A 26,612-nucleotide genomic window follows, 5' to 3' on the forward strand; every position below is an offset into this window, starting at 1 on the left:
ATTTCTTCCAGAGATCTTCACTTAATGTATGGATGCCTGATTTCCTTAAAGTCCTGCTTGTAGCAAGCATTGCTTCCTAATAAAGAGACTAGGGCAGAATGTAAGCACTTGCTGTCTTTCATGGTCATCTTTAAAAGAGAAAGATAATGCATAACATGTTCAACAAGATATTTTTCTTCCCAAAACGAAACCGTTCTCACTTGCTGAGGGGCAAAAACCCTCTCAAGTACCAGGCCATGGTGATGTACTTTGTTTTTAAAATAAAAAAAATTTGGAAAACAGATGTTTAACTCCAGGGCCAAGTCTTTGCCTAAGCCAACTCTCTTGGGGAGCTGCAAGAGCAAATATCAGGAAGACAAAGTAGTCACCCTGTAGGATACCTATAAACTGCTTGTTTATTCTTGAGATAGACAAGGAGACAGAATGGCATTTTTGTAAGCCTGGGACTTAAATTGGAATGGTAGTGACAGACAAGGCAAGAAGACTTAAGTGGCAAGCCACAGCAGGAAGAGTGTTAAACTGTGGTCTCTAAGAGAACCTGCCATGATCACAGGGACATTCAGCTGGGACCAGCTGGGAGAGAACCTCAAGTCTGTTATGTTTTGAGGTAGATCATTTTCATCCTATTCTTTATAGTGAGTTTCCCAAAAAGACCCAGAAGAGCTTTTAAACTTGAAAAGATAAATTTTACTAGACTTTGACCTGCAGTAGTTGGCTTTTAAAATAAAATACAAAGGAAATTCAAAGTGACTCAACAAGATGGGATAGAAACTAATAAGACTGGAGAACATTTTGATGAAGAAGCTGTGAGTGAAAATTGCTCAGGAAGGCAGACGAAAGCTGCCCTGTGGAGCTGGATTGTTCCCTGCATTTGACACAAAGCTCCTGTGTGGTGTTAAACAAGCAATTTCCTGCAGGTATCAGAGCGACACAGAATCACAGATTGGGCTGGAAGGGACGTTTAAAGATCAGCTAGTTCCAACTCCCTGCCATGGACAGGAGCATGTCTGCCTGCTTTGAACCTGTTTCATAAGTCTCTGGCTGGAGATGCCCATTTTCTTGGTTAATTGCTGGGATAGAAGTGAAGTCACAGGGAGCTCTCCTTTGCACGTAGGAGGTGATCACCTCCTGCACCCAATCTCTATGGAATTAGTAGCCATTTCGTGAAGAAGTAGCCAAATGGCCTGAGTTAAGGCATATAAAGGCTATGGGGTTTTTTTACAGGTTGAGTACAGGGCATATATTGAGAGAATCCTCAAGGAAAACTTATGTATTATGTGCAGATAAATGGCTATATTGATTATACAGAAAAATATATAATATAGACTTCATAACTAATCTGTCCTCTGATTTTTCCCCAGTTTCAATTCAGTTTAAATTGTAGCTTATGCCTCTCCGTGTGTGGTTTTCTCTAGGATCTTCAGTGTTTGGATTTTGTAACAATTTGTGTTAATAAGTCATTTCCACTGTCATATGGAGTTTGTTTACAGGCAGAAAATGCAAATGCAGCCATGCACTGTTGGGAATCCTATAGTACCTGACTAGCTCTCAGAGAGGTCCCCCAGTTTTTCCAGTATCCAATGTTGGGACATGTATGTTTTGAATGATAAGCAGGTGCTTGCAGCTGTGAAGTTTTGCTGAGATTAGGAGTGAAAAAGTTAAAGGGACAGAGTTTCCAAAGCGTTTCACTCCCATGTTTGTCAGTGGAGTGAATCCTAAAAATCCACTCACAGAAGAGGTAAACAACCACTTTTTATGCTCTCTGTGCAGTATTTAATGGTCTAGAGATTTAACCAGTCATCCTAATAAAATCTCAATTTTAGAAAAGCTATTCTTTAAAAGAAATGCAGAGACTGAAAAAGGCTGGAATAAAGTTGATCCCATAAGCTGTAACAATTTTTGCATTGAGTTGCAAGCCTTATCAAACAGGTTATCACACTTCTACCTTTCCAAAAATACTTGATTTTTAACCTTTTAACCTTTTTAACCTTTTTAACCTGTGTTAAGTATTTTTGGAAAGGTAGAAGTAGTGATAAGAAATGTTTAAAAGAAAGGCTTAAACTTTGCTGTTTCAAACATGTTTGCCATTTCAAAGAGCTTCCAGCTTTAGCTTTAATACCCTCCCCCAAAATGTTTCCTCTTTAAATTTGGCTCTACCCCCAGAAATAATTTCCTTCTTGAGACTGAAAACAGCAGTGACAGCTCTTCTGCATGTTAAGACGTCACTGCTTAAAATCTGATATCGCATATCCCTGCAGGCTCAGAAACTAGAGCTTTATATTGCTGCAGAAGGTTGATCTCCAGCTGCCTAATTATTCTGTGCAGCTGCTTCTTTCAAATCCTGTAAGAGCCTGGTGTATCAAAGTTGAAATTATCAATTTCTGCCATGAAAAGCTTTCATAAGTCTTATAAATATATATATATATATATATATATATATTTGGTTTTATGATTTCAAATGGGTCCATAGAGATTTGAGTATGTAGCAACTGTATAAGAAATTCTTTGAAAACTGAAATTCAGGTTTTTTGTTTCATTTTGCTTGTAATATGTCTTGATTCAGGAAAGATGCATTTTCAGAAGACTTGAGCCAGTGAGTCTTACACACCCTGACATTCACTGAGTGCCTTTTGATAGTATAGTGTAATACAATACAGTGTTGGCTACAAAATATGTTTCTTGCACAGCTGTCCTTTGCATTCAGTTACTTGATTTCAGTAATAATGAAAAATAGCCTGTCCAAAGTAGTGTTTCATAACACACTGTAAACAATATAATTTGATCTCAACAGCATTAGGATGGTCAATTAAACAGAAAGTCGAGCCACCAGCCACCTGTTAAATCCCTTCACTGCTGCTCCATCACCAAGAAAGCTTGCCCTGTGCTCAAGCTCTCCCAGGGTGTTTTAGAGAAGATGAAAAGCCCAGAAGGTCACCCCAAGGGACTTCTGGGAGCAGAAGGAAACAGGGAGGTTTGGAAACCTCACAGAGGGACTCAGTCCTGTGACAAGTCCTGCTACAGCCACCCAGCTGTGACAACGGAGTCGGTGCTACTGCATTTAATATCTGCTGAAGTTGCCGAATTTTGACAGATCTGACAACACTAATCATGTGTTTGGTGTTAAAAGCTTAGGATTTGACATAGTGGCAGACCTGCATATCTTAACTGAAGGTTTTAACACTGCTTTGAAATGGAAAGGAAAACATCCTCATGGATGAGGAAAAGGCCAAGCTACCTAATACCTTCTTTGCCTCAATCTTTGTAAGATCAGTTGTTCTCCAGCCCCTGAGCTGGAAGACTGGAACAGGGAGCAGAGTGAACCCCCATATTCCAAGGGAAAATGGTCAGTGACCTCCTGCACCACTTAGACACACACAGGCCCCTGGGATCACCCAAGGGTACTGAGGGAGCTGGTGGAGGCATTTTCCATCTCTTATCAGCAGTCATGGCTGGTACACAAGCACTTGTGGGATCATGGACATCATACTTTTGACGTGCAGTTGGTTCACTTTAACATTCTTTCACATTTTAATCAGGACAGAAAGGTGTAGCACCATGCAGGTAAGCATGTCAGCATGCAAAATCTAATAGTTTGAGAGTCACTTTTAAAATTCTGTCATTTTGGTCTTATCCTCTTACATAATGTACAGAGGGATCCTCAGCTCACAAAAAGCATCCATAGCAAATAGTGTATGCAGTTCATACACTTTGCTGCAGGTTACCCATGCTGTATTCCAGATTCACTTAATTGCTTATAAAGGTTTTTTTTAAGAAAAAAAAATTAGGATGATGGTGAGTTTATTTTTTAAAGAATAACTACATCAATGCCTGTTTCTGCAACTTAAATATAAAAATCACATGGGAGTTTAAGCCTTCATATTGATTTAGAAATTCCTAGAACATGAGTTGAGTTGGAATTTCTGTGTTTCAGCCATAAATGGAAATGTAGGCTTAATTTTGACTTAATTTGAAAGGAAACTTGCCAAAGGCCACTTAGTAATATTGTTTTGAATGATAAGCAGGTGCTTGCTGCTGTGAAGTTTTGCTGAGATCAGGAGTGAAAAAGTTAAAGGACAGAGTTTCCAAAGCATTTCACTCCCATGTTTGTCAGTGGAGTGAATCCTAAAAATCGACTCAGAGGTAAACAGCTGATGTCTATGATTCAAAAAACAAAGTCAGACCTTTTCTGATATACAGACATACACTTTTATAGCGTAATATGGCTAAACTATTTTATAAGCAACTGATAAATTGCTGTAACTTGTAAGGTTTGTCATCCATCTTGTTCTACTGACTGCCTGGACAAACAATAAGCCAATAATGCTTGTCATGTGTTATCTTAAACTGATGACTTTAGCTTACATTGATTTTAATATTTTAAGGAGATTTTTTTCTTCTTCTGTGGTTAGTTCTACTATTGTGCTATCTGTGTCCTCTGTGAATTCTCCAGGTGAGAACAGTTAATTTTTTTTAATACAGAGAGATAATTAAAAAGGACTTTGTAATTTCCTTTTTCATGTATCACTAGCTGCTTTGGAATTCACTTAACTACAAAATTTTACTAGTTACATAATCCTGTTCTTTGTCGATGCAACCACTCTTCTGTAAAGTGAAAATCTCACACTCTAGCCATACATGCATCAAAAGATACTTGCACTTATGATAGTATTAATTTTCAAAAATTGTTCCATAAGCATTTTCAGAATGGACCTCCTTAGTCAGAAATATGTGGAAAAAGAAATCATATGGTGATTTGTGAAATTTTGCTTCATTACCAGGAAAAAAAAAAGATTCATTTCTATACCTCGCCAGACTATTTCCTGATGTGTTCAATGTTGTGCATTTATGGTTTCAAATACCCAATTTCTTTACTTTTATGATATATCTTCATGATTCCATTCCCACTTATAAAACTAATTATGATAGTACTCAACATTGACATTGTATTTTTCATCCTTGCAACAATTCACAAATGAGAAAAGTAAGGATTATTGGCCCTGTATCACTGATGAAAAAAACTGAAATAAAAAGGGAATTGGAGCTTGAATTTTACTCTAGACCTTCTGATTCTAATCTTGTGAGTGCTGATAACATTAAGCTTCCCATCTGAATATGGAAGTTTTCTTTTTCTCATAGTATTAGCATATATGCCATGCTTTTAAATTCATTTGCCTCTCTTTTAATTTCTGTTCATTTAAACTCATTTCAATTAAGATTTTTTATATATATAGTTACCTCAATAAATTGTTTCTCAATCAACATTAAAAATTACTTAGGAGTGAACTCGTGGATTTTAAAATTTCAGAAACTTAACAAAGCAACACATTTCAAAATTTAATAGTTACGCTTGTCTAATCAATACACTGCCAACAAAGACTGGGAAAGTGGTTACCTAATTAAGATTTGGCAGAATAGAGTTGTTTGTCATCACCTTGATGAGGACTAAAGAAAGCAAGGATGCTCCCTGTGATAGCTAGACTTTTGATCCTCCTTAGAGAGAGAAATGGAAGAGATGAGGTTCCTTTTTTTATATGCCTTGGTACATCTGCATGAAAAATTTTGTTCAGCATCTTCCTAGGTATCTTGTTTGTAACCCTGGTGTTATACCTCACTTTTTTTTCTGCTCACCAAATTAAACCTGGTTCCTTTTGACAAGTGTTTGCCATCAATGTTTAGAATCTAATCTAAATCTTTGTGCAAAGACTCAAGTTACCTAAGTGTTTTATATCTATCTGAAGTTTCTGGATTTCTTGTGAGATGGGAAGATTAGCACTTATAGTTGATAAGTTAACTTTATTTCCTAAAAATGGATTAAATTCTCAAGTTTCTTATTTTTTGCAACACAAATGTTTGCACTCATGAGAAAATTCAGCTGACATCGTTTTGGGAAATCAAGGAAATAAATGGCGAAAACAGCTGTAAGGAAATTAATATTTGGCTAGTTTGCTTGGAGTACAGTGAATTTCTCAGTCAGAGCAGAGTTTCTATCTGCTACAACCATTAATTTTGCTGATTTACTGTAAACATTTGAAATGGCATAAGAGAGCCTAATTTCCTGCCTTTCTTTTAGAAATAGTACTGCCTGATTCCCACATGCAGCCCATTTCAGCTTGGAGTGCTTATTGGTACTATTTATTGTTCTTGTTACGCCTGGGTAGAGTTCTTTGAGCTCCCACAGGTCACTGCAGAGAGGGACCTGCAGGTCTGTGAGGCATCCCTGAACATTGAAAGTTCAAAGCTGCTTAGATTCAGAAACCATCAAGATCCCATTCCTCAGAATCTCGAAATTGGGAAGTTTGTTGTGTTCTGGTTTGTGACTCATGAGGTGCAGGTTATGCTCTATAGGAAAGAAGTGCAAAATTGCCTTGATTTTGTCCAAGAATGAGAGTTTCACAGAACTTCAGGAGCCACTTTAAACCTCTTGTAGTGACAAGATCAGATGACAAGCACAGTGAAACACTAACTCCAGTTAGTGACGCCAGAGAGCTGTGCTGTTCAGCTGCACTCTGTGTATCCATCATCCCCGGGGCAGCTGCTGTGAGTCAGCAGCTGACCCAGAGCCCAGGACTGATCCCTCCCTGGGATGGCTCATGTCTGTGCAGGACAGATCAACACAGAGGGGCTATGGATGAGTAATTCCCATGCCCAGGGATGGGGGGAAGCACCTTCCAACAAGGGCAAAAAAGTAAAACGCTCCTAGACATCAGGAGTAGAGCCAGGATCTGTCCTGCTGACAGAACAGCAGACCCTGCTCTCTGTAAAAAGCAAACCTGGAGAAATTTCTGTGCTTGGTCTTTTGGGGAGTGAGTGAGGCAAACTGGCTGGGCTTGGACAGACAAGATGAGGTGGTCTGATCAGCAGGTTGTGCTGTTGTATCTTTGGAAGCTGTGCCCCAGAACTCCTCCCAGCTTGCCACAAATTCCTTATGGCAATGTGCACATTTGTCAACAAATTAAAAAGATCTTCTAAGACCTTTTAAAAGATTTCTCTTTTTGAACTCTTAGGCTCATATTCATCCTGTCCTGCAATTAATGCAGTTTATGTCATTTATGATATTACATCTGATCTGATGAGACTTCCATTCTAATCATCACCTTTTGTCATTATTAGATCATTTAAGTCTACATGCTGATCTGATTAAGTCATTCTAGTCTCAACCTCTACCTCTGATTTAAGGTGGCAATATCTAAAAATATTTAACCTTACATTAATGAAACTTTGAGTAGCCAGCAGCATGTTTGTAAGTGTCCAGGAGCCAGTGCTAGGGGGCTTGATTATTACTGTTAGGAGGTGAGAATTTTTCTTTTACTAGCTTGTTTCAACAGTTAGGAGAACATGTTCTTCAATCATTCTAGACAACTAAACTTCATTTTCTGTTTTATAACCCAAATAAAAATGTCATTTTACTTGTTTCCTGTTAACTCTCCGAAACATCTTGTGCCTCTGCCTTGGCCAAACAAACAGTCCGCACACTGTGGTTCTGTTGGACAGCTAGAAACTGTTTGCTCATTTTGTTGACCCAGTTCCAGCCAAGCAGTAAATGTGGAATACAAAAAATTCCAATTGTCTTGGTCAAAGTCAGAAGAATCGGGTTGTCTGTAATATTTAGTTGCCAGTGCCCAGAAAAATGGGTGTGAATACTTTCCAAAAGAAAAGCTTTAAAGAGCATATGTGATTTTAAGGATTACCATGAGCAAGAGGATTATTATTTGAGAGACAAAGGGAATAAGAGATTACAGCACATTAAAAGAGAGTTGTTTTACATCAAAGGTGTAGGATGGTTACACACTTTGTATAATACAAGGCATTGGCCAGAGAGCCAGACAGTTGGGATTTAGATTGAGCTCTCAAGCTCTTTCAGCTTTTCTGATTTCAGCTCTATATAGCAGTGTCTGAAATATGCAAAGATGTTTTCATTCAGAAGAGAATTAAGCAACAATAATCAGCTTACAGATTTCTGTTCCGTGATATGCTGAAGAAAAGAGAAAAAATCCAGACATTTAGGTCAAATATAAAAAGCCTCTGGGCTGTTTGGAGTGAGCATCCAGTTGAATGATTCCAGGAAGAAATTTCTATTAAACATCCCATCAAAATAGCCTCTTCTCTTTGGCAATTACACATTTAGTGTCCTTCATCTTGTCTTGAGATTTGTTTCCATCATCTGATCGCAGCTGAAATCTGAAAAAAAAAATTTTGAGTATGTACTTTAAAATTATTGTGCAATATATATTTAAGACTAAAAGTTTTTATTATCTCATAAATTTCATATTAAGAAAATTTACAATCAGCATTATTATGGCAATAGATCAATATGGTCTAGCCCAAAGGGCAGGAGCTTAATTCTCTTGCATCTCATTTTTCTTCCTCTGCCTGCAGATGTAGCTTGTAACTTACTTGTAGGTCAGATTTGAGCCTCAAAGCTGTGACAGCATTCCTGTAAATATGTTTGCAGCTGAATGACAGTTCCACATTGTCTGTCCCAAGAGCTGAGCACAGCAATTCATTAACTCTGAACTATCATCCAGCCATTTGACATATCCCTCTGTGTATCCCAACCCTCTCGGGACTGGATTGGTAAGTTCCAGCATTCATCAAATAAAGCATCCAGACACATTGCAATAAGCCTACTGTTCATGTAATTAAATAAATGCAGGGAGCATGTAAATGAGTCTTTGGCAGCATGAGCCCTCGGCAGCAGCGGAGTTCGGCATTCCACTTTCCCGATGTTCCCGGTCCTGAGTGCCCCTGGGGCCGGCCCGCTGGAAGCGATGGCCTTTCGGCCCAAAGTGTAAAATGCCATCGCTTAAGGAAAGAATGTTTATAGTTCATACATCATCTGGCAGGCTTTCCTTCCTCTGGCACGGCTTCCCAGGGCTGTGGCGGAGGCAGTAACAATAGCAGGCAAACACCAGAGGGAGTTATTGTTCTTCTGGAGAAAGGAGTGCCTCAGGACGCTGGATTTTAAATAGTGTGAGGCTTCTACCCAACGAAAAATGTTCAGGTGACATGACTCCACAAAATGTAAACGGTGAAACCATTAATTCTAATCATGTTTGAAAGAGTTGGTGTTCTTCACCAGTTTTCAGTGCTGATTTCAATGTACTGCTTCTTTGTACCAAGCAGTTGCTGCTTAACACCCACTCACCCTCCAGTAAATTTTTTACATCTCTTCTCAATACTAGAGCCTTACAGTTCAGTGTCAAGAGCCAGATGAGCAGGCAATAAGAAGTAACTTTTTTCACTTGTTTATTAACGGAGTCTTTTCTCCTGGTCCATCCACACAGGCTGATACTCGGTCAGAGTGCCTGTGTCTTGACTGGTAAAGTCCATGTACCCTCAGAATCCTGGTTCCTCAGAGTCCTGCTTGTGGAAAATGACCAGGCTGCAACCATCTCCCCAGCTGACCTAGACTTCCCTGGAAGCAAATCTGGATACACAGATAGGAAAGAAGCAAGTGGGTTATCTACATACTGGAAATGGGCTGCCCTTTCAGCAGCTATACCTGCATTTTATGCCTGCTGAAAGTCTGGCTGCTTTCTGCTCATGAAGTTCTGCCATGCCCAGGAAAAGTGCATCCCCTGGGCTCTCCATAGAGAGGCTCTTGCAACTGCTCAATTTGCAGTAACTGATTGAAAGAAAACACAGTCAGCCCCAAGGTGAATCTATGCCAGTATCTTTTAGAGGAGCATTTCAGTGAGCAAACTGACCCAATTCCATTACACTTCACACAATGCTGGGGCAGGTGGAAAGCTTCTCCAATTCACTGCTGAACTTCCAAGACAAAGGACTAAAGTGGAGAGTCACTGTCTGCTTTTTCCGTGCATGTAATGAATGCTTCTGCTCTGACTGCTTTTAGTTTCTGTTGTTGAAACGGTGCTTAACTTTCCACAGCCATTACACTGACTGTCACCTGTGGAATATGAAGCAAAGATCAGCTCACCTGTCTTTTCAGCAGAAGACTTCAAAGCTCTATTTTCTATTCTCAAAGGGGTATTCTGTAAAAATGACCCTTTCATTGATGAATATCAAAGTAAATCCCAGCTGAGCCCAATGTTAAATTGTATAACCCTGGCTTTCACAATGCTGCCAAGGTGAAGGATTCTGCAACAAAACTATTTTTCCTAACAGTTTTATTGCAGGTGTTTAAGATCTAATGGAGATGAGCCTATTCTCTTCTTAGGTGTGTCAGCTTTACAGAGCTCACCAGCACAAAAAGAGGATCTTGGCATTCTTACACTGGCGAACCTAGAAGACGCTTCATACATCCGGGTGGATGACTTGCATTGTCAAGATCTTTTAAAAGATCTGGGCGTTATTAGAGGTGGGTGCTTAACTGTTGATTCATTAAAACAGAACCATACATGAATTATCCAGGCAGTCAACCTTTTTCTTCTGGTGGGTAAAAAAGAACTCTGACAGAACTGGGTTCACACTCTTGCCTCAACTACACCAATGTGAATGTAGAGGAGAAGAACTGTATTTAGGTATTTGATGATGTAGATAGGTGAAATCCTCAGAAACCTCTATGCAGACCAGATGTTCAAGTAGTTTTGATTTTACAAATCTGTTTAAATACCAGTACCTCTGTGAACTCAGGTATGATTCCTTGGTAGCAAAGTAATTAATTGCTCTTCATTTTGAAAGTAAACATCAATATAAATCAGTATAAATTTGATACTTCTTACAATATTAAATAAAAGTTCTTATAAAACCAATTTCAGATTAGGAAAATAAAACTCCCTGGTCAAAACTCCCATAGTCAGTGTAAAGTCAGAGGTTCTCTGCACACCTTAAGTTAGACTTTAGTGGTAGCATGCTGTCTTCAGAAATGATATTGTCATACAGTATCCCTGGTCCTGTTTCAGTTTCTTTCTCCCTCCAACTCTATTAATACAGCTGTTTTCAGGACCCGTGCTGTGAATGTGGACTTAAATTAAAAAAAAAAAATAAGAAAGAGAGAGAAAGGGTGGTGAACAGGGGAAACTGCTACCAGTAAAGACAACTGCCATCAGATCTTGTCCTTAATACATGCTCTGGAAGGAGCTGAAATGATCCTTTGTGAACAGCCCATTTACTGGGGACATTTCCATTACAGACTTTCAAACACGTCCGTGTGTCATTTCTCTGTGACTTGCTCACAGCTCCTGAGCAGTGCAAGTGTTTCTTCTGCAGCAGCACTGTAGCACTGATGTGATGGGAAATAACCTTTTTTCTACAGCAGCCTTTATGATGAATACTGATGTTTGGCCTGGAGAACATTGGCTTGCTGGGGAATGGATAGAAGCTGCACAGGAGCTTGTGGCTGTAGCAACTGTCCTGTATTAAGTACAGATAGCCAAAACAAACTGTTTTATAGACCTGAAACAGTATGTTGTCACCACCCAAAACATAAAATCATGGTAAATAGCTCTTAAGACAAAAGTGCCACAGCAAACATTGGAACTGTCATATTTGTGCAAACCCAAGAGAAGTATAAACAGTTAAAATCTGAAATGCCAAGCATGACTTACATTCAAAACTATTCACTGTGATATTACCTTAAAGCTCAAAAGGCTCTGCCAGGCAGGTTGCAGGGACAGCAGAGGAGGCATTTGTAACATGACAAGTCATTTCTCACTAAGATCTATCAGGATCTGGGTCTGTGAAAAGAAATCTTCAATTGTGAGAACAAGGGAAAAAAAGATCAGCTTGGCCTTGGGAAAATATGGCTTGTAAAGCTCATATAGCTCTCCTTTAATAACACATTTTTAGATACCTGTGCTTTTGAATGCCTACTTTAAAGAACACCCACCCTTTGGAGACCTTTCATGAGGACATATAATCTATGATAAAAATTTATTTTAGTCACGTCAGTGTGTGTGTCCATATGTCAGACTTCTCTTCCTCAACAGGGAAGAGAAGCACTGGACAGTATTCCCAGTGGCAGCACAGAGACTGATTCCCAGGAGTAAAACTCTGAATGACTCTTACAGCCATCTTTTATGTTTTCTTCATTTCCATCTGAAGTTGTTACATCAAGGTATTAAGACACTTCATTTGATGTTTGTGGTCTTCTGAAACTGAAGCCCTTCCATCTCATCTGAAATACAATGTCTACATTTCTGCTACAGCATATTTTCCTTATCTCAGCTGTGTCAAAACCCATTTAATGGGTTAACCCAAGGTAAATCCAAATGATTTAAATATTAAAAACTCATCACTCCTTTGAATCCCCTGAACAGTTTATTCCTCTCATTTCAGTAAAGAATATTTCTTTAGCAAGTTTACTGGATGCCTTCAGAACTTAATGAAAATTTATCACTCTTAGCCTGTCATCAAAGTCATCAAAGTGTTTAATCAGTGCCTGCCAATGCTGAGCTGTTAGCATCCACTTGTCCCCTTTACTACAACACCTTAGTTTGATTTATGCAGCTGAATGTGCATCAGGAAAGTTTCATAGGCCTCAGCCTGGGATTTGCATGAGGTTACAAACTCAAACCATGTTCAGGTTTGTCGGGAGCAGTCCCAGAGCCAGTTCTGTCTTGCCTCTGCTGTGTCCAGTCTAATCAGTGTTTCTCACTGGAGCCTGGATCCATGAGGAGTCCTTTGGGAACCCAAACTCTGTCTAGCTTCTTTTGCTAAATTGGAGAAGCAAAGGTTTAAATGGACCATCCTGAATCCTGTCTTACTTCCACTTTCCAGGATCCTTTGGGAGTACATTTCTCACCCTAGTTCTGGTGTTGGCTGCAGAAAAGACAAAATGTAAGCAGGACACACTTTTGTATATAAGTTTAAGGGACCTCTTTATAATAATGTGATTGCAGTGTGATGGCAGTAACAACGTCCATTTCTATCATTCTGTTTTTCTTCATCCCTAAAATGGCACACAAAACACACCCAATCCAGAATGCACTGTGATTCATATGAAAGCCTTGCCCAAGCGTGTACTTGACAGCTCTTGCGCTTTGCTGAGGATTATTTCAGGGGCCAGTGAAGGACAGAACAACTGAAGGCTGAAGCTGTTTGTATACACACAGATGTGTATTCCTGGGCTAACATTTCCCTGCCCGACCTCAGGAAGACTAGATGAAACACAGCACTGTCTGCTGAGTCAGTGAGGCTCTTTGAACTGATAACTGTGGCATGTTCTGTGATGTGGTTTGCCTGGAAACATATTTGTTTCTTTTGAAAATACAAAATGACATCAGTTGTAGTGTGCACTGAAAAACCTAGGCTGAGATGGCAAGCTGTTTCAGTCCATAAATGATTGCAGATGTTTGGGTGAGGCTGCAAAACACGAGGCTTTTCAAGCGTGTACATTTGGGGAAGGAAGCTAGGGACACATATAAACATGAACATAATTGTTATATATTGCAGCCTGTCAGCTGGTCCCATTTTGGATTGGCTATTATTAAAGATGTGCAAAAGTGGAAACTATGATAGCTGCAATGCATCTGGTTTAGTGAGTGTTTTCTATTTCTGACCCTATAGGCTTTCTTCTCTTTTTCTGATGCCAGTTACATACTAAACACATAGAACTATCAACAGGCTGAAAAAGAGGCCTAGGAGGTGTACTACTGGTTCTTATTATCACCAGATTGCAAAAGCATATAGCCTGAGCTGGTTTTCAAGCAGGCTAAGTCGCAGCTCTATGTCCCAGGAGCCTGCTTTGCAGAGCAGGATCTGGATGGTACCAATTTACAAAACTCTCTAAGTTTGTGATGCCCTTTAAGAGAATGAGTCATTTGTCAGAGTCACAGGCCTGGGAACAGGATAGAAAGAAGAGGAGCTACTAGATATAGAACTATTGGCATTAGGTCTTCCTCCTCATCTTCATTAGGTCTTCCTCCTGGTCTTCCTCCTTCATCTTCATTTGGGCTGTTTGGCCCTGAGTTCCAGAAGGAAGGTCCAAGTGGTTCTTGCTGACACAGACAGCATCAAGAAGGTGAGTGACAAGGGCTGTTGGAGGACATGGACATCTTCTTTCCAGCCATAAGCAAAAAACAAGTCATTGTGTGCCTTCACCTTCAAAAAGCCAATGGCAGGCAAATCTGTCATGACAATTTTTTTTTTTTTGTGTCACCTCTTTGGGCCAAATTGCAACCTTTTAATAGCTTGCCATGTGATAATTCTAACAAATCCTTCATCTGACTGGCTCAGCCTTACCCTCTATGCAGCTGTGGGCAGAGTGAGGAGGGCCTTGCTGCAGTGTGTTTGCAGTTGTTCTGCAGCATTATCTCTAGTTATGTGTTGAGTTCTTGTAAACCCAGCTACTGACATCTTTGCACTCCTGTGTTTATTACTGATGAAAAATTAAAAATAAAGCTTCAAGTATTAACATAGCAGAAAATTAAAATTAAAAATTAAAAATTAAACTGTCAACTACTTTTTCAAAGTTGTCCATTTTAGGAAACTGCAACTTTTGCAATGTACAGTTGGAAGATGGATAACATAATTTCTTTCCTGATCAGTGTTGCTCTTTTCTATTTGACAGACATTTTATTTTAAAGTGTGGGTTTGATACAAGTGTGCCAAAAGTGTTAAAATTGAAGTGCAAAAGACTAGGGGAGAAAATCTGTGGTTTTTATGAAATGTGAAAAACTATTTAGATGTTTTGTTTTTACTCCATGGATTCAAGAAGCAGTGATGCAAATAAATCAGAATCTTTTTTTTCATTAAAATAAATTAAAATCTCCTAAGGAATATCACATCAGACTAGTAAGTAATTGCACGTAATTGAGATTCACAAGTGAAAAAAATGGGTTTCAGGTACATATATTCAAAAAAGTCTGTTAATATTGATTGTGTGTGCTAGAAGGCACAATTTAACCAGTGATTTCAAAATTCATCACTGATATTCTGTTGTTTGTTCTTTTCTCAGTACCCCCAACTTCATAAATACGTTTCTGTTTAAAACGTCTTCTCAATGTCTGAGAGGTTCAGTAAAACTTAGCAGCTGGGAGGAGAAAGATGCACAAAGTCTTTGTAGGTTCTGTCCACACAAACAGCAGCAGACAGCAATTTAGATTGAAACTGGTGCCCCAAGTGGCACCAGGGACTAAGGGTTTCATCAAGAGCAGAGTTATTCATAGGAATAACTGAAAAACGTTGGGACAGCCCACATGACTGGAGGACTGTGATGGATGGCTATAGGCTGTTTCAAAAAGGCAGGGCAAAACTGGAGTCTCGCTTTTGATCTAGGGGAAGTTCTGATGCATAGAAGTCAACCACAGGAACTGTGGAAGCCCTACAGAATGCCCTTATGCTCAGAGAAGTCATCTTCAAGGGGAATGTTTCAGTAGACAACTTCTACTGACCTCCAAACCAAGACAATAAGACCAACAAAGCCATATTTGGGGCACTGAAGCAATCTGTGGAAGGTTCACAGAACCTGCTTCATGTGGGTGACTTCAGCTGTCCAGCATTTGTTCGAAGAACAGTACAGCAGCTCATGTTATCCACCAAGTTCCAGGAGTGCCTAGGACTGCTTCCTCATATAATATTAGAGATGTGCCACGCAGGAATGAGGCACTGCTGGACTCACAAACAGAGGAAACCTGCTTTGAAATACCTTGGTCAGTGATAGCCTTGGCTGTAGTGATCACAGTGTTGTGGAGTTTGGGATTTGGCTGGACATACTGAAGGTTAGTACTAAACCAAAAGTTTTAGACTAGAGAAGAGCAAACTTCAGCTCAGTCACAGCTCAGGTGGCAGGAGGAGCAGGTGGAAAGGGAGGGTGGTAGTGTCCTCTGGAACCTTCCATGGAGTATAAACATGGAAACAGGCTGGAAAGCTTCCAGAGAAGGGAAACAAGGACAATCAAAGGACTTGAAAGTCTGCCATATGAGGAAAGGACTGGGTTTGTTTGCCCTTGAGAAAAGAAGGCTTAGGGGAGACCTAATCTTGCAGGGGACCCTGTCTGAGACAAGCTGCCACTGCCATGCTAATAACATTAACACAAAGCAACAAGTACCTGATAGCAAGATGGAAGCATTATTGAGACAACAGAAGTGCTTGGTTGCATTAATTTTATGGCACCAACCAAACTCCTGAGTCAGAACTTCAGTGTCTAGCAAGGCTGTACTCTCAGTAGTGATGGTGAGCATCAAAAGGAAGGGGAGACAACACTGCAAAAGCTGTTGTGCTGCAAAGAAGGTGAAGTGAATTTTTGGTTACATCATGCAAAAGCATATGATTCTGCTTCGAAGAACATAGCATATTTCTGTGCTTCAAGTGATAAGAGTTTCACTCTCTGGCTGGTTCTGGGGTAAGATGTAAGCCTGGGTCATGGTCAAGCAGAATTTACCTGCAGTGATAGCAATAGCATGTTACAGCAACAAGGACTAAAGACACTCTGGTGCTGGAGAAAAATTCTCTATACTCTGGATGTTTTGGTCTGAGGGCTGAGGAGCACAGCTGCCTTCATGTTCTCCTTTCTTGGGCAGCAGCACATATCAAGCAGGCTGATCTCCACATCACTCTAAACACTGCTGGCAATTACAGCTCATTCTTTAGGAAATGCCATCTTGAGAACATTATTTGAGGTATTGGTCTAGAAGCTGTGTTAGGTCTGGAATCTGTATTCCTATTTAAATCTCCCAGTCACAAGAGGTGATGGCGCATAGATAATTGGAGAAGGGTTTGCTTGGCCAAGGTGCTATGCAGCAGAGGTAGTTCCTCTGTAAAACCAGTGGCTTTGCTTAGTCCCTCAGTATGCCAGAAGGGGTTTTATTAGGCTTTGCAAGATGTAATCCAGAGGACCTCATGGGTTTTTTCTCCTTTTTGTTCTGCCTTGGACAAGAAGATAATTTCAGATTGAGGCATCTGTAGCATATGTTTTCTGCAGAGCTGGTAATAATAGAAACATTTCAGTGAGGTCCCTGTACGAGTTACGTCACTTGTTTTTTGACTGGGCAATCAGAGAGGAGCTAGCAAGGAAGCCTGCTGTCAGTGCTGGAGAAAGGATGTAGGTCCTGGCAGCAAGCCCAGGCCTGCTCAGCAGATCAAAGGCTCTTCCCTTGGCTCCCATAGCAGCCGGAAAAGCAGCTGCCCAGTACCCTTTCAGCATCCTTCGTTCCTTTCTCCTCTGCCAGCAAATAACTTCTTTTTGCTCCCCACCTCAGCAATAGTCCCTTTTCTTTCCCCTCAGTATCTGCCAAGCAAGGTCCTTTTATGGAAAGTGCTTGTGTTTACTACCTGCAGATCTCAGGGCCAGCCAGTGGGAACACACTGGGAATACTCTGGTTCTCACATGCTCCTCCCTTCCCCCAGATATGCTCCCAGCTGAGACTTTAACCTGGAAGATGAGGCAAAGCTGAAAGGAGCAAGCCATGGTTCTAAACCACATGCCATTTTCCAAGCCAGCCTGATGGAAGATTTGAATTTGGAAAAGTACTTTTTGTGCCAAAATAGCATAACAGCCATGCTTTGAAACCCTTCCCACTCACCTCCCAGAAAAATAAATAATGTGGTTTTTTTGTGGGCTTCTTCGTGGTGGTTTTTCCTTTTTAAATACACGACTGCCTTCCTCCAAAGCTGCTGCTTGTCAGTGCTGCTCCTGGCTGTCCCTGTTAACTGGTTCCTGATGGGAAGTTTGTCGGCCATGAAAGGAGAGTCAAGCAGACATGTCAGAGAACTGCAGACTCTGCAAGAAGAATTCTGTGTCTGCTATTGCACTGCTGTTTCTGCTTCAGTTACACTATGGGAGCCTTTAAAAACAGCAGCGCTGAGCTTCAAAGGCTCATGCAACCCTTACATACCAAATTACTGCTAAATAGGAGATGAAAGCCTGACCCTTGAGTGCCCCGCTGGCAGTGTCTGCATCACCAGCACCTTTTCTCCTCCCTGGTTTTAAGAGTTGATCAGCCCAGTAGTGGTAGATGAATAAGCTGTCCTGCACGAGTCTGCTAAAGGTCTTGAAAATATTTTTGTAGTTGCTTTTGTAAGCACTGTGAGGCACTCCAGCCTGCAGTCACAGCTGCACTGTGGATATGAGGTTTTCCTTGCTCAGTTAGCAGTCCCCGAGCTTGGGTTTGTTGATTAATTATCTGCCGTCATCACGATTAGTATGGGAGCAATGTCTTAAAAGATCTTTGTTCCCAATGTGAGCTTCTAATGGCTATTAAAACTGTGAGTGTTTGGGAGCTCCTCTGGGGAGCTCTTCTCTCTGTGTTCACACACTGCTAATAGCACCTTCATACAGGTTTGCTGCTACAAATTGCCAGTAATTAATAATATTCTATATAGAAGCATCAGAAACAGTTAATGCATATGACTACAGGCTGGCCCAGTGCCTAGCCCAGATGCTTTGTAGACAAGTTTTTCTCTGCCTGAGTTTCTCCTTCAGTGAGATCAAGAGAATATGAGACTTAGTAATGCTTGTCAAATGTTTATGGGTGGGTGGGGGAAACCATTGGAAGGGACAGGTGCAGAAGTGTAACAGGTTATTTTCCATAGCTTTCCTTATTATACCTGATGCTTTTTTAATGGAATCTAATTTTCTAACTCATCTTTTGCATAAATATGCCATATTAGACAGCAGTGGCACTGTGGGGAGAGTTGGAGTAAGTGGAGAGAGTGAACTTCAGCATCATTATCACTAGGAATACATATAATTGTTTATTATCATACCTCTAATGAGGCACAATTATTCCTGTAAATTTTTTTCTCATTGTTGTTCTTAATTGTTCTTCTCCATGTGTCTCCTACCACCATTTCTTTATTATGTGTATTGCAAAACTCCTCATGGGTCCAGTGAGGCACCAGTATCACAGAAAAGCAGTGGAGCCCCTTGAGTATGTGCAGACTTTTCTTTCTACCTCCTTTTCTGTCTTCTCTGCCTTTATTGGCATCTTCTTGCTTGCCTCTTCTTTCCTCCCTGTGAGTCTGGTTTCCTCTTTACAATGGAAACAAATAATTTTGATGAAAAAAATATAAAGAAGGAGGGCAAAACACTCTCTTGTGTTTTGTTTAGTAGTGAAACATGCAGCATTATAAAATACCAAAACCCCAATGACTCTGTAGGGAAATTCAGGTAACAAGTAAAACATATGGACACCCAGAGTAAATACGTGGATGCACGAGGCAGGATTCAATTCAAGACCATGATGTGTCTGTATCCCAGGAGGGATATGAGATAGTCATAGGCCCTGGACTTCAACACTTTTCAGAATTCTGGAAAATTAATCATTACAGTAAGTTTTTAAAGGTTTTCAAGGAGTGGGTGAAGAAAGCAATTTGTCTTGAAAGGACAGCTCAGCGCTTTCTTGATCTTTTTACTGTCCCGGTAAATCATTTATCAGGGAAAACTTTCAGAAAACTCCCACACAAACTATGCTAGACAGAGCCTCCCAAAAGTAATATTACTCCTCCTTTATGCTTTCCAGACCTAAAAAAAGAGAGGCTGTAATATCAGGGTGGTACAGGCCCCTGCTTGATAGTGTGAGAGTTTCAAATCTTCCCTTTTCTGAAATATTAAGTGAATGGTTCAGACTATTTCAGGATGTGCATTTCTCATTTAACCTTGCTTTTATGTATTTTGTTTCTCTGATACCTGACACAAAATTCAAAATAGTACCACAGTGTGAGATCTTTTCTCTTTTGATTATTATAATGCAATATAAGCTTTATTTTTTTTTCCCATTAATTGTTCTGGTTGATTTCTGTAGCTTAGAGCAGAGGTGTGGTTTGGAAGGCTCAGATTTTAAAATATTAAGAGAAAGGGAAAAATAACCGTGAAAAGGAGGAATTTCTCCCTGCACATTAGAGGAGCCCAGAAAATCTAGGATCACATACATGACTTCTGGAAGAATACATTCTAACTTGTGTTCATCAGTTATGAGGTATTCTCTGGTCTAAAATATCCCAAACTATTCACTGTCATTTGTATGCAGCATCAACTCCAATCTGCAGTAACAATAAGGAGGTATTAAAAAGGAATTTCTCTCTATTTATATTTTGAGTTTCAAACAAATCAGTTGCAATTGATTTATTAGAGGAATATTAATTTAATTCAAGGACCAGAGCTTTGAGAGCTTTCTAACAAAATGTTGACTGGCAATACAAATGGGACTATGAGGAATAATGGATAATTATTCTATTATTTCTATTATTGTTTTCTCCATGGCTGTAACCTTTTCCCCATTATAGATATTAGCACATTGTGAAAGGGAATAGTGTAGGAGGCACAAGGAATAACTTTGTGTTAATTTTCAGCAAGAAAAACAAAAGCAGCTGTTGAAAAAGTTTTGTGTAAATGAAAAGTGTATGCAAAGAGAAAGTAGCTATACGTGCAAGGGAAATGTACCTTTTTTTAAAATTATTATTATTTGCACCTAGCATGAACTGATAGATTTTAATAAAGCTCCTTCATCCTAAATATGTAATTAGCCACATTTCCTGTGGGCTGTGAGAAACCTGGAGAAACTGAAAAGGGGTGAAACAACCGAGTAGGTGGAGATTATAGAGAGAAGAGGCTGAAGTGAGAAAGAAGTAGTCTGGGGGAAAACAGGCTTCATCTGCTATGTTTCTCATGGAAAAATTGTCCTCACCCTTGCCAGCCGTGAAACTTGGAGGCTTTAATTGTGGACTCAAAATAAGAAACCTGTGGTTTTCTCATTCACATGGGCTCTGTCTGCCTAACCGCAACATCTGCGAAGCAACTATGGTGTTCTAAGCTCTCCCAAACCTAGAATTTCACAATTAAATGTCTGGCAGAGCTACTTGAAACAAAGTGACAAGGGCCTGTATTAAATGCTCGGTAAAATGTAGTTCATAATTGTCAAATACAATGTTAAAAATCCCCCTCTCCCCTGCCCTCATACCTATCCATACCTTAGTTCACCAAGAAAATTTGACTCCCCTCACCCCAGAGAGCATTTACCTGGCACACAGACCTGCTCCTTGTGCCCTGACTCATCTCTGCTCTGGGACTGTGTCTGCCTCCTCTGCCTCCATGTCTCAGGAAGACAGCGTTAGCTGTTTGCCAGCATTAAAGCAAACATGGCTGCAAAATCCCTTCCACACAGCAGCTATTTCCAACAAGCTGCTGTGAAGGAATTTCTGCTAAAAACAGAAGAAAAAAAAAAGAGCTGGTATCTCAGAATACTTTCCTCATTGCAGCAGTCAGCTGAGGAGGCATGTCAGGAGAGAACAACATGATGCTGTTCTCAGGTGATGTGGTGTAAGGGGAAGAGGGTAGGAGACACTGAAATGTGTTCATAAAGGAGAGAAGGAACCCTCCAGACACACAAAGAGGAGAAGCTAATGTGCCTTCAAAGTACATTTAACGTGGGATTGCTGACATGTCATCACAAGCACCAGCACAGAGCTATTACATGGGTCACTGCAGGGACAGGGTTACTGTGCCCTTCTGTAATCCTGTTGGATTTATTTTATATTTAACTTTGCTGTTGAATTCCACCTTGTATAATGTTTGGTTTAGGAAAAAGTGCTACAGCATATCATTTTTTTAATTCTCACCTGGCAATATGACTTGTAACCCCAACTCCCCCCATATAATTTTTGTCTGAAAAGTAATGTAAATTCTCTTTGAATAGTATCCTTCACTCTTCACAGGTATTTTTCATGGGAAGTTCAAAAAGAACTTTTCATTTCTCAGATACTCATGTTGTTTTTGCAGGTGCTTTACAAAAGTTTCCATTAACAAATAAACATTAAGAGTCAGGTGTGATTAAAATTGTTCAGACACAAACCATCAACACTGGATAAGCTAAGATACAGTTGAAGTGAGTTGCTTAACAAGTGCTAAAATCTGACCTAGTTCCATAAGAGGTGTTATAGAATGATGCTGCACATAACAAAAAAATACCAACAATCTTTCCAAGCTTTGTGAATAGTAAAAGGTGACTGTTCATTATTGTTTACAAACACTTTTAACCAAGCTTCTTCTTAATGCAGTTTCACTGACACACTCACAGCCTTCTATGATCCAAAATACAGGACCATCATCCTTCTAAAAAAAAAAAAAAAAAGTGGTTCTAGAAGCAAGCAAAAAGAAAGCAAAAAGCAGCAGCACCTCAAACATGTTACTGATGTCAGAAAACTTGTAGGAAAAAAAAAAGATAACACCTTCAAGTTCTCATAGGTGGATTTTGGTATGGATATAGTGGGAGGGTGTTGAGACAAGGTCAGGGTCTAAACTGTATATGCTCCAAGCATTTGCAAGGAAACTGGTGAGCCCTGGCTGGCCTGGGATCCTAGGAAACAGGACTTTCTAGGGATGTTTCCTTTGAAGGAAGATGCAGCATCAGCAGGTCAACAGCTGCCTTTGTTGAGGACACCTGACCAGCAGCAGTCGTTAAGTCCATCCATAGTTTCCCCTTTGGTGGCAGTATGAAGAATATCCCAAAAACACCTGTGCCTGAGCTCTGCCTCTCCCATCTGGGTCACTTGTGCATGAGGTGACTACCCTGAGCTGTGCAGGTGGTTCTTAGGACACTTACCCTGAGCAAGACTCACTGACTACAACTCATTAACCAAGAAGCAATCCCAGTAGATTCATGTATTTGACAATGGTGGCCTTGTATCAATTCAGAGTTTATATATTTCCTCAGAAATGCTCTTACTAATTTTGAAAGTAGTAGAAGTAATGGATATTTCTTTCTGCTTGTTGATAAATACATTGAAGACTGTGAACAAAATCCAGACAAAATGTTGCTTGGGGAAGAAGTCATTATAATTGAAGAAGTCCTTGACATCTTCTGGAACAGAAGATATCTTGCTATTTTTCTTTTTTTTATTTTTAATGTATCAGACTCATGAAAACAAGGATCTATTTAGAAACCTATCTGAACAAATAGCTCCGAAGACAAAAGGTAATTGCCTAATGATCGCCACTGTGGTAGCAACAAAAATTTAATTATTAATGGTCAGACTTCATCTCCACCATTTTTGCAGACTAATATGCCTTGTGGGATAGGGAATGTGCTTCATTAGGGGCTTCTCTTAAAAAACAAATGCAAACCATATGCACGTTGAGCTCAAGGTCTTTACCTCAGAAATAATTATGTCCATAGCTACACACTGTCTGTTAGCTAAATGTCATTCAAGGTCTTCCTTGTAATATTAGAAGCATGAGTAATACCTGATTAACCAAGTTCCTGAAAAGTATTTTGGGGGCTATTCTTTAAATCAAATTAGATTGTGGGACATTGCTTAAGGCAGAGAGAGGACAGGAAACCTTAAGGAACGAAGCAGTCCTCTTGATATTTACTGCAGGGTTGTCTGTGTATTGTTAGGCACAGGACTTTTGCATGTGACTAAGAGCCACACGTACATGAAGAGAGAGTAAAAAATTAAATTTGGGGGAAATTCGTTCAAATGGTGCCTCTACATTTGTGATCCCCAAGGTTGAGGATAGCAAGTGCACAGGTCCAAAGTTCCAATGAGACACAGAGAGGGATCATGATATTCAGAAATACAGCATTTTATTTAGCTGGAAACAAAATACAGAAGCAAAAGTGTGTATTGTGTTAAGCATATGTATTGTGTATTGTCCTTAAATATAGTTGCTGGTAAAAGGGGATTCTGCTATAAAGAAAGAACCATATCTCTACTCAGTTCTTCAGCAATTTAGCTACTCTCTGTTTTATCACATAGGAGAGATTTTCACCCTGACAAGGGGCTCCCTCAGACCTGGGGACCTTAACCAATTGCAGTTTAAAGAAACTTAGAGTGAGCATGAATGATTAAAGACAGAAGGAAAAGAGTGTGAGGGACCAGCATGTGTGTGTGTGAGAGAGAGAGAGAGAGCTGCTCTTTTTTGTAGGAGTTAAGCTGGGAAATCATACCTGTCCTTAGGTATTGCGGTCAGTGAAGCCCTGTGTTGGGTCTGGACCTGCTAATTTAACCCTTGCAGTATCAGATCTGACCTTCTGATGGCAGCCACATGGCCCTGAGTCTGTGAAGTGGCACAAAGCTGGCAGCTCTGCCTTACAGTGTCACAGTCCCATATGAGATCACTCTACGTACAGGGCAACGTTGAGTGGTCCTCAGAGGGACAACAATGTGTTATGCATAACAAGCTGCTTCATGTCCTGCCACAGTGACCCCCCATTCCCAGAAAAGCACCTGCTCATGGCTGGTCAGTAGAGCTCTGGATGTGCTGGAAAAATCATGGTGCGTTCTTACTACACGATATACGTGTACACAGTCATGTATCTGGATCTATTTCTTTTCAGTTTATACCTGTCTAGTTCTGTTGACCTTGGTGGATTTATCCAGGTGTATGTCAGGCCAGAATCAAAGCCTCTGCTCTGTCAGTGAAAAGGGAGTCAGAAGCTGGGCTGGTGTGCTAAACACAACACATGATTACTAGGAGAAATGACTTGGCAGGAGTTGAAGCACCAGACATACAGAAAATGTTTGCTTTGAAATTCCAGAGACTTGACTGTCCCTTTGGTTTTTTGGAATGCTTTGATTTAGTCATGTGGGGTGGGAGCTGGCTGTAACCTTGCAAGGGCACTGGGAACAGTACCTCTTGTGCAGCTACAGGAGATGTGAAGGGAATTAACTGTCAGCAAGCTTCAGGGAGACAGCAGATGTATACGTGGTTAAGAGAAGTTTGGCTGGCTTGTAAAATTTATTTCCACCACAAGATCAAAAGTGTATAAAATATGTAATCCTTGGATGTGTAATGTATAACAGGACATAGCAGTGTAAGTGAGGGAAGAGAGAATTCATTGCATGCGAATGGCTGAACAGTTTCACTCTTAATTACTTGAGAGCAGGAAAAAAGAAGGCTCCTGCAGTTTCCACGATTACAAATTACACATGCCCACAAGGAACTCAGGATTTGGTGCATTTTAATAATCCATTTCATTATTCATTTTCAGAAGTAAACATTCCAAGCCAACTCTGCTTGCTTTTGGGTGCAATTTACAGGAGAACCCTTGCATCAGCAGAATGAACCACTGACGCAAAGCTCCTTGCTGTACTTGAGCGCTCACCTGATTTACTCACGCGCTCCTCAGTTAAAGGTAGCCTGCGTGCATTTTCTGCTTCTGCTTCTGTCACTAGCTCAACTGAGAGTGTTGATGGTGCTCCCCCAAAAAAATTTCAGTGTCAGAAAAGCTGCAGTGGGACAGGATGCTGTTCCCATGCTGCCAGGGTCTCCTGCTAGACTCCTAACTCATTACGCATCCAGGACCAAAGCCTGCATTCCTGGTGTACACACTGGACATTGTTAATGGGGTTTGCATGAGAGGAGAGAAAAAAAAACCACCTGGCTCAAATTTACTCACAATAGCTTCAGTAATTCAGCCCTCTTCTGTAGCTTTTCTATATTGTTAATAAGCGGTTCCATTTATTTTACATTGTTACAATGGCATTTTTTTCCTAGGATAATAATAAAAGTAGGATGATGGGGAAGAAACACTGATTGCACACTTTAAAAGTGGATGTAACAAAAGGAAGGAAAAATTATTGCTGCTGTAAAAATGTGCTTCTATTCCACTTTCTTAATAACCCAACTATGGAAAAATATTCTGATTAGATTTTTTAAAAATATGTGTTCCCACTGAGAAAGCAGCTGATTCTTTCTGATTTGCCTTAGTTTCTGAGAACAGTCACATGCATAAACCTCACAGACGATCTCTGATAAGCAAATTGGGGGACAAGAAACAACAACAAGGAACAACAACAAGAAACATGCTGAACAGGGAACTAGTACAAGCCAGACTACCCATGAAAGCTAGATTTTGTCTGTATGGGACCTCTTATCTGATGTAACTCATTTGGTATAATCTAGGAGACTTTTACTGAAGTGAGTTTTGATGGAAAAAAGAATAGGTAGGTTATAATCACTGTTGACTTCTTGACTCCAGGCTTGCTAGTGAGGTATCTGCCCATGCTTTTGAATCTTGTTTGACTGAGGTTTGGTTTTTTTTACCAGGCATCCTAGGAAGGTGGTTGATGCCCCATCCCTGTCAGCATTTCAGAGGCATTTGGCAATGCCCTTAATAATTTGCTTTAACTTCTCAGCCCTGAAGTGGTAAGGCAGTTGGACTAGATGATTGTTTTAGGACCTTTCCAACCAAAATATTCTATTCTATTCTATTCTATTCTATTCTAGTCTTTGGCATTCTGTTGACTTAACATTGCACTTCACTGTAAGGTTATGTTGAACACTTGGATGAATAAAATCTACTTTTAGAGCACAATTCTTGTGAAGAGCAGCTGAGGGAGCCTGGGGTTGCTTAGCCTGGGGAAAGGGAGGCTCAGGGAAGACCTTATTGCTCTCTGCAAGTGCCTCAAAGGAGGTTATAATGAGGCTCATCTCCCAGGTTATAAGGACAAGAGGAGGTGGCCACAAGTTGTGCCAGGGGAGGTTTATACTAGACATTACAAAAAATTTCTCCCCTTAAAGAGTAGTCAGGCATTGGAATAAGCTGCCCAAGGAAGTGGTGGAATCACCATCCCCGGAAGTGTTCAGAAGACATGTGGATGTGGCATTTGGGAATATGATTTAGTGATGGACTTGGCAGTGCTGGCTTAATTGTTAGAAGTGATGGTCTCAGAAGTCTTTTCTAACCTTAACAATTCCATGATTCTAAGGAAAGGTTTTAAACTGTGTTAGAAAGTGGGATAGGAGTTATAAGAAGCTGATTGCTTTC

At 40.2% G+C, this 26,612-nt stretch overlaps 1 protein-coding gene across 7 annotated transcripts in view; it reads left to right on the forward strand.

The window, feature by feature from the left end:
* Positions 1-26,612, forward strand: part of DLGAP1 (DLG associated protein 1) — a 402,137-nt gene that overhangs the window by 326,510 nt on the left and 49,015 nt on the right. For 5 of the 7 annotated variants that reach the window (XM_077184530.1, XM_077184523.1, XM_077184527.1 and 2 more), the window contains one exon: positions 10,181-10,321. The exons of the other annotated variants lie outside the window; for them this stretch is intronic. In XM_077184530.1, the coding sequence (XP_077040645.1) occupies positions 10,181-10,321 (141 nt within the window). The remainder of the gene's footprint in view (positions 1-10,180; positions 10,322-26,612) is intronic. 7 annotated transcript variants of the gene reach the window in all.

Source organism: Agelaius phoeniceus, chromosome 1, assembly GCF_051311805.1.
Source record: "Agelaius phoeniceus isolate bAgePho1 chromosome 1, bAgePho1.hap1, whole genome shotgun sequence".
Classification (NCBI taxonomy): Eukaryota; Metazoa; Chordata; class Aves; order Passeriformes; family Icteridae; genus Agelaius; species Agelaius phoeniceus.